Source organism: Cryptomeria japonica, chromosome 4 (assembly GCF_030272615.1).
Source record: "Cryptomeria japonica chromosome 4, Sugi_1.0, whole genome shotgun sequence".
In the NCBI taxonomy this organism is placed as follows: Eukaryota; Viridiplantae; Streptophyta; class Pinopsida; order Cupressales; family Cupressaceae; genus Cryptomeria; species Cryptomeria japonica.
The window spans coordinates 504,154,832-504,167,272 of record NC_081408.1 but is presented as its reverse complement, the minus strand read 5'-3'; the positions used below and the strand labels follow the sequence as shown (position 1 = coordinate 504,167,272).

The 12,441-nt window shown below is 37.7% G+C and overlaps 1 protein-coding gene across 2 annotated transcripts in view; it reads right to left on the bottom strand.

Moving 5' to 3' along the window:
* The window catches only part of LOC131053465 (uncharacterized), a 104,170-nt gene that overhangs the window by 74,496 nt on the left and 17,233 nt on the right, over nucleotides 1–12,441 (bottom strand). For both annotated transcript variants that reach the window (XM_059219916.1, XM_057988076.2), the window contains one exon: nucleotides 4,561–5,114. In XM_059219916.1, coding sequence (XP_059075899.1) covers nucleotides 4,561–5,114 — 554 coding nt within the window. The remainder of the gene's footprint in view (nucleotides 1–4,560; nucleotides 5,115–12,441) is intronic.

The window sequence follows — 12,441 nt, the reverse complement described above, 5'->3', positions numbered from 1 at the left end:
GTACCATTATTTGCATGTCTCAGGGAATGATCAGACACAATGGACTAAAAACAACATTGTATCAGAGCCAGGTTATGAGGGAGCGGTAGAGAAAAGATAGTTTAAGACCCCTTTATTGGCGGGTATCATGGTCTGCAGCATCAGCAGCATTTCATTCACAGAATTCCTATCTAAGGATTGAATGATATACTTTGATACACAGAGAGCAATCGACTGAATAGTGATCATGGGATTCACACCTAGGGAAGTAGGCAGCAGGCTGCCATCCCAGACAAACAAGCCTTGAAGCAGCAGCATGGTAACGGTGGAAAGAGAAATTGAGTACCGGATCTGCAATGGTGACCGATAAAAGCTCACCGAAGAACTCGCCTAGGCCGTGAGAATCCTCATTGCTGCCAGGGGCAACTGAGGTGGGGACACATTGGAACGATGGCCTTCGTTTCAGCATCTGTGGTGCCAGTCATGAAGAAATCGAGGAGTTTATTGGGAAGATAGCTTCCTGTAACATGATGGGCAAACACAGAGAGGGTAATAAGATCGGGCAGCCATGGACACCCGTGTGTTCAGCCCACCAAATGGGAAGCTGTCAAATGGGGCAAGATCTAGAGGTCAGCGTTGTTGACTGGAAGGGCAAGAGTTGGGAAGTTCAAGGCCATGGACACCCGTGTGTTATGGCATGGACTCGAATATGCTTTCGGAGTAATTGCCGGTGGCATGAGCGATGGCACCATCAACGTCTGGAATCCAGCTAAAATTATGAGTCCCGAGGACATCAAAGGTGCTCTAATGGCATGACTTGAAAAACACAGTTAATGGATATATTTGATGATGTGTTCACAAATGATGCTGATATTCAGCAGACAATACGATTGGATGTACAGGCTGTTAAGGACAGAAACCCTTCTTGCAGATCATACAGTTGGGTTTTGTTGTATCTGAAGGGTTATCATGCTTTACAATTGTATCGTGTTCAAATGCATTGTGGAATCAAGGTCAACGAGAATTAGCTTTGGCGTTGCAAAGCCGCATCAGTGAGGTCTTTGTTGTGGATATGCATCCAGGAGGTTTTGATGCATGCAAAATCATATAACTTAGAAGAAGTAACAATTGGTTTCTGTTCAGCAGCTCGTATTGGCAAGGATATTTTACTCGATCATGGCACAGGCATAGTCATTGGTGAAACTGCTGTTATTGGAGACAGAGTCTCAATGTTGCATGATGGATCGAGGAGCAAAAGATGATGAGAGACTACCTAAGGAATTCAAGGGAGGAAGAGCTTGAGGCATCCTATGAGGAATTCACGCAAGCTGAAGAGATAAACTGGAGACATCTCTCAAAGAGGAAGAACCTCAATTGATTGTCTTTACGATCAGTTTCTTTGAAGAGGAGGAATTAACATTCAAAGGGAGTCTGACAAATCAACAGAGGCAACCTTGGACGAGAAGGTCAGGAGGTTGATACAAGTACTTGAAGCCCTTGCTGAGAGGGTGGCTCGGCATCAGTGATCTGTGTTATCTGTTGTTAATGCATTTTTCTCTGAGGCAGAGAAATTTGAGGTGAAAGCCCTTGTTAATGCATTTTTCTCTGAGACGGAGAAATTTGAGGTGAAAGCCCTTGTTAATGCATTTTTCTCTGGGACGGAGAAATTTGAGGTGAAAGCCCTTGTTAATGCATTTTCCTCTGAGACGAAGAAATTTGAGGTGAAAGCCCTTGTTAATTCATTTTTTCTTTGAGACGGAGAAATTTGAGGTGAAAGCCCTTGCCCATCTTTGAGACGGAGATGTGGTTTTTCCCACCCCCTGGGAGTAGCCATGGTGGATGTCATATTGAGAGACTCCATGACAACATCATGTTGAGAGACTTCGTGATGAACTCTTTGTACTTGTGTTTTCCACACATGGGAGTAGCTATGGTGGACGTCATATTGAGAGACTCCATGACGACATCACGTTGAGAGACTCCGTGATGGGCACTTGTACGTGTGTTTCTTTCCATGCATGGGAGTAGCCATGGTGGACGTCATGTTGAGAGACTCCATGACAACATCACGTTGAGTGACTCCGTGATGGGCATTTGTGCACATATTCCTTTCCACACATGGGAGTGGCCATGGTGGACGTCATGTTGAGTGACTCCATGATGTTATCACGTTGACAGGGTCCATGATAAACTCTTTTTCACAAATGGGTGTAGCCATTGTGAGTGTCATGTTGAGAGACTCCATGACATGAATATCTGGAAAGATATCTCCCTAAATAAGAGGGAGTGTTGATGTAATATCGGCGAGAGAAGTCTTTCCCACCGATTCTCTAAAGCAATATCGACAACATTAATATACTGTCGGCAATATGAAGAATGGATTATTAGGTAATCGGGGTAATGTCATTAGTTAATGGTAATGACTAAAAGAGATGAGGTGCGTCCATTCATATGTCCTTCCATCTCTTCTCGCGGGTATATGAAGACACTCGACTTGTCTTCTCAAAGTATATAAAAATACGGGTTTAATGACTGGTATCCATAGTTGGGGTTGCTTCAACCAAGTATCTGACGTTGGCACTAAATCGGGTTGCACAGATTGGAATGACATTTAGGCATCGCACCATTATTTGCATGTCTCAAGGAATGATCAGACACAATGGACTAAAAACAACATTTATTGTTCTTACACTTGTCTCTCTGCCAATTTCTAGGATTTCAAGGGAGCTTCCAGCTGTCCTAATCTACCCCTTTATTTTTATTGCAGAAATTTCTAAAGAGAGTTGGATCTAGATCAGATGAGCGGCAAGATATAGATATGATTATTGTACATTTTATCCCTTATTTAACATTAGGGCTATCATCAAAGAAGCTATGCAGATATCCTTGAAGGCTGTTATTAATGCTTGGAAAGAACCACTGGTTCAGTTCCAAAATACTTCCTTTCAACAGATTAATTGACATGAGCATATTCAGACAACTGATTATTACTATCATGAAGCCTTTGAAGGCTGTTATTTGAGGCTCGGTGGCCTTGAAAGAACCACCAGTTAAGTTCCACAATATTTCCTTTTTGAAAGATTACTTGACATGGGCATATTCAAACAGCTCATTATTACTGTCATGAAGCCATGCAACATCATTGTGGGATACTTTTATGCTTTTGTGAGCATTACATTGGCTAAAAATGGACACCCAATTCTTTGTTTTCTACAAGTTCTTTTCGCCTCCACAACTGATCGTGGAAAAACACAGTTACACTCTTTTGCTCACTTCTGTGATCTTTGAACTTATAATGAGCCATCATAAAACTAAGGTAATAATCATTGATAGCAGGCAAATTATTGCTCCTTTGTTTAGCTTTAGTAGAGCTTATTTAGAAATTCAAGGTGAACTTCTCTATTATTTTCTTGCATTCCAGCTAGACAGAGGGAAACTCTAGAGTCTTCCAATGTTCAATCAACATATGTTTGGTTTTGTTTCTCCAGTTGGTTGTGAAATTAGCTGTCAAGCACTGGGTGCTTCTCAGGCTTACCAGACTGACAGATCATTTTTCCAGTGATCTCAACTAGCATGGCAGTCCAGCATGGTGCAACTTTCACCAACTTTGTAGAAAACAACATACAGGCCCTGCACTATTATGAGACAGCGCTACATAATCCGGACATATAATTTGCACCAGAAGACACAGATCACCCTTCCCTTGGTCAAAATCTAATAACCATACCCATGTCACCAAATTTGGAACTACTACTTTGCCTTTGGATGTTGAGAGAATGCAAAAAGCCCTACTAGCTCCAAGAATATGTCCCCTATCTCCTCCTAGCTCAAGTAAATCTCTCAAAAGCATAATCAGACTCCATAATAGTGACATTATGGCAGTTGATGATGCTACCCATCTTCAATCAGCTGTAGATGATGGCAAGAGATCTCAACAATATATCATGAGGAACGTTTTCTTAAAATTACTCTATTTGGTCTTGTGATTATTATCATTGTTAAATTATAGTTTCTAGGTAGGAAAGTTTTTGTTTTATCTTTGTTTAATTCTCTTCTATCTACAGACAGAGGTTTTAAGAAAGTTCTTTTCTATCATTAATGGATGCACTATTTAGTCCATTGACCTATTTTGGTCCCCTGTGGACATCATAATAGCTTTATTTCATTCCAATTCTGCAGTTGGAAGAGAAATTCTGAGACTTATATACAATTTCTCAACCCACTGATATTTCCTAAACCAATAAGAAGATCAATAATTTTTATTCAATGTGAGCAGGTTACTGAATGATGCTCCCCTTGAGGCAGGTAAACTTAAAAAAGTATAAGAAGGGTTCCATGCAATTGGTAATTGTTAATAATAAAAAACTAACAGCCAAAATAAGTATCAAGATGAAGGTTAAGTGTGTTATATGAATCTATCATCTGAATTGATGTTACAAAATGAATAGTCATCAATCACAATCTTAACTTGCTCAATCAATATAGAATTTAAAACCCATCCAATGTGCCTTGTCAGACATAAGTCAACAATGACAAAAACTTTAGACAACTTTTTTACAGGGAAACAATAAAATCAGTTACCTGAAATACTTTAGTCCTTTTGTTTCTATATGCTCCATAGACAATCCCCCATCCCAGCGTGGCCAATGATCTGAAGCAGCAACAAGTATTGTCCTTCTGATATGGTAGTTGTGCACTCCTCCTCTGGGTACTTGCTTCCTCCGTGAATTTCCACTGTTATGGCTATTCTCGAATGCATTTACCACTTTGGAGCCAAAAATTCGTCTTAGCTCGTCTTCTGCTCTTAAGAACTTTGGATCAATTGCTAAGATTTGAGTCGAACACTTCTGCAAAATGCATCTGCCTTTACTGTTTCCAGTGGGTGTTGGTATCTCTGAGGAGACAACTGAAGAAGCTCCAGCTTCACTGACAGATAGTCTCTCCAATTGTAGGTCAATAGATTCATCCTTTGTGTTAGCATCAACATAGGCAACCTTCTCTTCATTTTTCTTCTTCTTCTTTTTCTTTTTCTTGGTTTTAACAGATGAAACGGCCATATCTACCTTATCTTCAACAGAATTTTGCTGACTATCATCCTGAGGGCTACCGACTTCACTTAATTCATTAGCATCCTCCTACAAAGATAGTGTACAGAGATGTAAACAATAAAATGTAGGAACAAGTTAAAACAATATCACCAGAATCGATGATAGCATTTACTCAGTCAACTTTCACAAACATACCAGGCAAAAGATTTTCAAGAGATTGAGTAGGTACTTTAATGAGTATATATTCCATCAGGTATTCTTCCATAAATCAAATGTTGTTAACTTCTATCTATTAGAATAATATCTTCATTCAGTTATTTTAATGGTCAATTTTGTAATATATTGTAAATATTAAGAATTTCTATTTTTTGCATCCGTTATCAATTATTTCTTAGTAGAAACATTGATCTCTTTGTAATCTATTTAATAAATGTCTGATCATTCATTAATTCAATTAGTTTTTTACCAAATACTCTTGTATTATGGTATAATGTAAGGACTCAAAATTTCCATAAATAACAATTTCCAAATCACTCACAAAAACACCATATAGTTAGCAAACATAATAATAATACATCACTAATTACATATGTGCATCATAATTTCTTTCTAAACATTCAACTGTAAAAATTATTACATTTGCATCTCAAATTGAAACATAGTATTTCCATTCATCCATTGATAAAAATAAAAATACCAGAATATATCAAGTTCATCCAGATAAATCAAAGTCTGATTACATAATTTATTCTAAAAATTATCCATGTCTAGTTATTTAATAATAATAAAAGTCTATAAAAAATTGGGTTATGACATATCAGAGCCAAGGAAATTTTTTGAAAATTCTATTCAGTATAATATTTTCGAAATTTTTCACAAACCCGTCTAGGGGTTTATTGTGCCTGGTTCCCGTGCAAGGGTTTTTGTATCAATTTTATTCTGCAACTCGCATGAATTCGTGGGACTTCTGGTCACGTTTTCTGTTTTTGAACCCATGCAATTCTTCCGACGGCGGTGACGCATCTAAGTCTCTTCGACGTGGTTTTCAGCCCATGCCTATGTATATTGCATCCCGTGCGAATTATTTTTTGTCTGCGACTTGCATTTGTGCGTCTTCCACCCGCATTTTTTTTCTGTCTTGCGGCTCAATCCGTGACTTCAACCCTCTGACTCATGGGTTCCTCTGCACCTACGACCTCGAGTTCTCTTCCAGCTGCCTAGGGTTTCAAATACCCTCAGTTTATGTTTGGCAGCCAGTAATATTTTCTGGGTCTGCAGATTTTTTTCCATGATCTGGGTTTTCTGAAAAATCTTTTTCAAAATTCTAATATCTAGGTTTTACAAAAACCCTACTAGGTCCCTGTCAGAATTTTTTGGGTGCTCAGAAATCTGTACATTGGGACCGTGTCAGCAAATTTCTTCATTCATCCTCGAAATCAATGACAGTTTTGAGTTTTTTGCCTTTTTTTTCTTGCACGCATCACGTATACGTGATTTCACACATCTCCTACCTCGATATTCATCCCATTATTTGGTCACCCTGTTTTGACCTCTGTTTTCAGTAATGGCATCTCTCACGAATATTCTGCTCAAGGGAGGTCAGAAATTCAATGGCAGAAATTACAATACCTGGAAACAACGGATACTCACAATTTTTGAGTATCGTGTTATTGATCAATTGGTTCTTGGAAGAGTCTCCGGTCCTTCTGCAACCGGTTTTGATCAGACCAAGTTCAATGAACAAAATCGTGAAGCTGTCATGCTCATCAAGCTCTCAGTGACCGACAATCAGCTTCCTTAGATACCTTCCAGCATAGCAGCTGTCAAGATATGGGAGCATTTCAAGACGCTACATGAGACTTCTGATAAGAGCAGAGCAATCATGTAGAGAAGAGAAGGAAATGCAAGGGGAGCAAATACGAGATTACCATCTAAGTAGACCACCCCACGATGGATGTCCAATGTGCCTACAACTTGGAGCCAAGAGGGAGAATGTCTACTCTTGGGCTTAGATAGGAGGATTTCCAGGCACCCTATTGCAAATTCCTCTCCAATCTCTACGATGGTTGATTGTTGTAGAAATCAACCATCCCATTGTGGAGTAAAGGATGAAATACATGATAAGGAGGCAGCAGCACTGAGTCCCTCATCAAGTATGCCAACCCCTAGGTGGAGCCAAGAAGGCCGAATGACTGGGTGTTCATTCCCTACTATTGGGCTTGATTAGAAAGGACAAGCTTCTGTCGCCTTATATGATTTCGAGGGATTCCATAGTGTGGATTGGTTGTTAGCGAAAGTCTTTAATTGAATCCCACATGCACATCATGTAATTTGCTATGGTGATGGAAGGATTAGAATTCACCTTATAATATTATTGATTATATGTTTTCCAATCTTTCATGGTTATTAGATAATCCTCATCAATTATATTAGAAATGATAACTAGCTTGGTTGGAGGATCTAAATCAATATTTAAAGATGGTCATTTTGCATTTCTTAAATATACTTCATTCCTTATTACTTAATTTGTGATTCTAGGGCAAAATATAGGAATATCCCAATAGGGGACATTACACAAAACAAGTTGATTCAAGAGCACGTAGACAATATCCAAACAAAAACCGCTTAGCCCCATAACATTCTTGGAGAAGAGGCTCTATTCAACAATAATTATTGATACTGGCGATATAAGACTTAGTGAGTCCCAAGGCTCGATGACTTGTTACCTAAGTACCTAGCAAGTCTAATCAAACTCACCAAACTTGGCAAGCCATGATAAATAGACTTGGCCACAACAAGGGGAAAAGGTAAAAACAGGAAAAGTAAAAGAAAATAAATTTAAAAAAAAAACACAAAAGCTATTTCACTTGAACTTTAACACTTTAAAAACATACTCGTTTCATTTGCAATCACAAGGAGGGCAAAGAAAAGAGTATTGGAGCCAAAATCCCATGCCATAGAAAAAAACTAGAACACAATTTGTACAAACAAACTCTAATTGTTTTTGTAATATTTTTCTATTTTATAGCTGCAAATCCTAATTATTTTTACTGTGCTAAAAAATTTATCTTAATTTAATTAGAAGCATAAATGTTAACCTATTTTATATTTGTTTATTATTGCAGCATAATTTACATTTATAATTTTTTCCAATGTCATCCCCAATCAGAAGGGAGCCCTTGTTGGTCATCCCTAGGTCAAAGAACAGGGAGATGATTTGTACACATTGCAAGGAAAAAATATTTGGAGGGTGCATTAATAAATGGAAATATCATTTCGCACAAATACCATGCTGAGATGTTAAGGCATGCACAAATATGCCTCCTGAAGTTGTTGGAATTAAGGTGTCTCAACCTTTGCAATCTCCTAACATTGGTTATTTACTTAATTAATTATTTATTTGCCTACGTAATATTGTATTTGCATCCGATGATGACATTTTGTGGGAATGACAATCTAAGTTGTCATCCTAAAATTAATTATTTATTTGCTATATAATTATTTATGTGCATCCAATGATGACATTTTGTGGGAATCACATTGTGAGTTGCCATTCTACATGTGAGGTGGCAAGGGTAACATGTGTCCTTTTTTTAAGGAGGTGGGCATACCACTTTGTGTGCCCTATTTGTTGAAATTAACTCGAGACAACGACAAAGTCAGAAATGAAAAGTTGCTGTGACAGGTGTGAGTTTGCATGTAGGCACTATGCATGCAAGACTGGAGTTTGCATGCATACAAGTGCTTTGAATGTCAAGCAAGTGTTTAGCAGGTGTGGGGTGTCTTGCATGCATTAATGCAATTTGCATGTCAAGGATATCATTGGCAGTTATGAAGCATTAGGCATGCAAAGGTACAGTCTTGCATGTTAGACTAATTTGTCATTGATGTCACAACAAAACATGCAGATGTTAATAAGATTTTATGAATTCAGTAACAGTTATATCATGTAACATATGAATGCATCAGATTAATACATTATGAATATTAACCTATCTGATATATACATGTGTGGCGACAAATGGTCTGGCAACTACATCGAGCGAACTGTATCAAGCAAGTTTCTGTTTATGTTGTTTCAATCACAGCAGTGATAGCATATATTGCTTCTTTTGAAATATTGATAAATGTCTATTCTTTTCTGTTTCGAATCAACTGTGTCTAATCAGAATACATGTTAAGATAAATGACAAGAATCACTTATTTGCAACCTGTTCAGCATTATTTGTTTGCATCGAAACATCAAGACAACTGCATCCTCTCAGGTATAGTGTTTCCAGATCCAAAATGCTTTATTGTGCGATTGACTTATATGAAGGCATAAATCCGAAGGTTCAGTTTTGGTCAGTTGAAGGTTACATTAACCAACAAATGTATTTTTCTTGATAGTCAATAATTATGAGTAAGGAGTGGTTGTCGGTTATGGGTAGTTCAAACTAACTTGCAACTGAACAACCGATAGAAGATTCTTTTTAAAAAAGAATGAAGGACATTTGCAGCATGTTGAAGAGAACTCACACACGTAAGACATTAAGAAGTGTCGATTAGATGATATTTTTGTCTTCCACATGGCAAAAGGGATATATTGATTGAGTATCATATGATTTCTAATAAAAGAGAGTTGAATAAGAGCTTTTACAGAGTTGAGGTGATTAAGCCTGTGATGTGTATATCAAAGGGAAAGTTGATGTGCAGATCCATAGACAAACTGTTGTAATCAGGTTACTTCTATTGTGTTTCAAAGTTCTGCTATCACAGTTTATTGAACCTTTCTAAGTTGTGAACAGATTTCTGAATAATGGCATTCAGTTGTCTTTCAGTTTGTTTTACAGATTAACGAATTGAATAAGAGCAATCAGATTGTCCATTTGTTTTTCAGATTAAGGAATTGGTTCAGAATGTGACCAGGGTTTCATATCAACAGTTTGGGTTTTCAGTCTTTGTTAACAGTATGTTTCCAGGATATCAGTGGTGACAAGTTGGAATCATGTATTAAAAACTTGAGGATAATGTGTTATAGATCAAAAGTTGTAACTGGTGATCCTTTAATTTTGTAGTAAGAAATTGTTGGTGTGTGTTTTGTTACCCACTGAACACAGAATAAAATGTCCAAAGACATCCTATCCTCTCTTGAACAAAATCACCGCATATGCTAAGATTGCAAGAAGATCATATGGTGATTCCAAGGTTTCCTTTGTCAGGTCTTGATGTGTGGATAAGCTCAATGGGCGTTGTGATATGCTGGTAGTACACAAAGGAACTTACGCTTGGCTCATTCAATTCACAAAGAAGATCTAAACAATGAAGCTCTATCGTTTGGGTCCTGGATCATGGACTTTAAGAAAACTGAAAAGGAGATAAGGGTTTAGAAGCTCTAATCTATTCCTAAGAATTCAAGAGACAGTATTGACTAGGTGAAACCAATAACCACACTTTGATTTGTGTGATGTCCCCTATCAGTAGTGTCCTTGATGACCATTATTGCATTACTTAATAACTTATTATATACTAGTTTCTAAGCAATGGGAACAATCATGAATGAAACTCTTTAATCTAAGAATCATATTTAACTGTAAAATGCAGAAACTCTTCATAGTGGGAAAGGAATTGTACCTTATAACTTGCAATGATGGCTGTAGGAAGAAGTGTCCTGCAAGACAGATGTATATACCAGACAGCCTACATACATAACATTCATGAACCAATCATCATAATTATATTAGATTAGGAAGAAAAACAACCACACGACAGGTTCAAAGGAAGACTAGGATGATGACCCTGCCACATCCAAGGGATGGTCTCTCTCAACCCCCTTGCTAGACAGGTGGTACTCCTATGCCTCCTAAACCTGTTAAACCTAGACAGTCCAATTGACCTGAACCGTTGTGAGAGGATTGCAAGGAAAACAGTGTTTGGGTTACTTGAGTCCAGTGCTCCTCTCACTGGTGTCGGACAATGGACGTGAACATCTAATCATTGTTCATCGTTCCAACTATAGACACAAAACAGTAGTCTAACTCTCATCGTAATATTTCACAGTTGCATATTCAGGACCACCTATAATTACAATAATTGTAGCAGAATCTCGGAACCGTATTCAGGATGTCTAGCCTATACTGGAGAAGACGTAAGAGATTACTTACAGTTCGTGAGAATACGAATAGTCTGCTTCACGGGTGGTCGCGTGAATGCTTATTGGCAGGTTCTATTACTGTGGCGAGGTTGCCGTTCTACCCCTGTTTTCCTCCTGTGCTTGTATATCCCCCGATTGACCATCACGTGCCTCCCTTTATCCTCAGGAAAAGACACGATCATGGATAAGAGTCATAACTTCTCCAAGGGCACGACTTCTTAAAGTCGGTAATTATTAGTTAAGTTAATCGTAAATGGTTTAACTTATTTAGTATGAATTGTTTGACTAGTAATTTGCTGACTAACAGTAACCACGTAGTTTACAATTGAATATATATATTGAAGTTTTGAACCATTGTGCTTAACAAAATAATAAATTAAATGTATTAAAATAAGGTATTGGTTTATTTGTTAAACATATTGACAGGGTATTTGAATCAGTCAAAAGATACATATATGTAATTATCAGATTACAGATTACAATAATTATAGGTTATGGCGAGCACATGACAATTTGCCAAGCTGGGACAACTACACAAAGTGGATGCAATCTTCAAGGGATGTGCTTATGATTTTCATGTCATGAATAACTACCATCAAATCGAACAATATTCATTCAGACAGAAGTTAAGCATCCACAAAGTAAGCTCAAACTAACTTTACACAATGAACAAAAATCATTTGTTCATCAAAAGTATGAGCGGAGATTCACCATAAATCAATACTTCTCAGATCTTGCATTCGTCTAACATACATGAAATAAACTCTAAACTATGATGAGGGATAAAAACCATGCACACTCCAAAATAAGAGGAGTAATCACCATCAATTTGAACAACGCATTACTTATTACTTTAGTAGTCGTAAACAACAATTTGCTTATCTCGACATGTTTTGCAACATGCTCCCATGTTTTACAAATAAGAGGTGAGCTCAATTTATAGGCTCTTCAATTACAATTCAATGGCCGGGATTTATTTCAAATCAACTCCGAGATTACAAAATAAAACCCTAATTAGGGTTTGTTACAACTAACTACCTCTCGACCAATGAGAAAAAGCTACATTTGGGGACACTTGTCCTTCTGGTAAAAATAAACCAATAATAAAATAGAAAGTAGTTGCATTGTGGAGTGTGCCTTCTAGAAGCCTTCGTGGATAAGTCAAGTTCATTGAACCTGGACATGTTGACTTGGAACAATCTGATTCGTTGGAAGATGACAAGGTGCCACCTTAGCATGTTGGATGTCCTCCTTGGTGACTTGTTCTTCTTCCACGTCCTT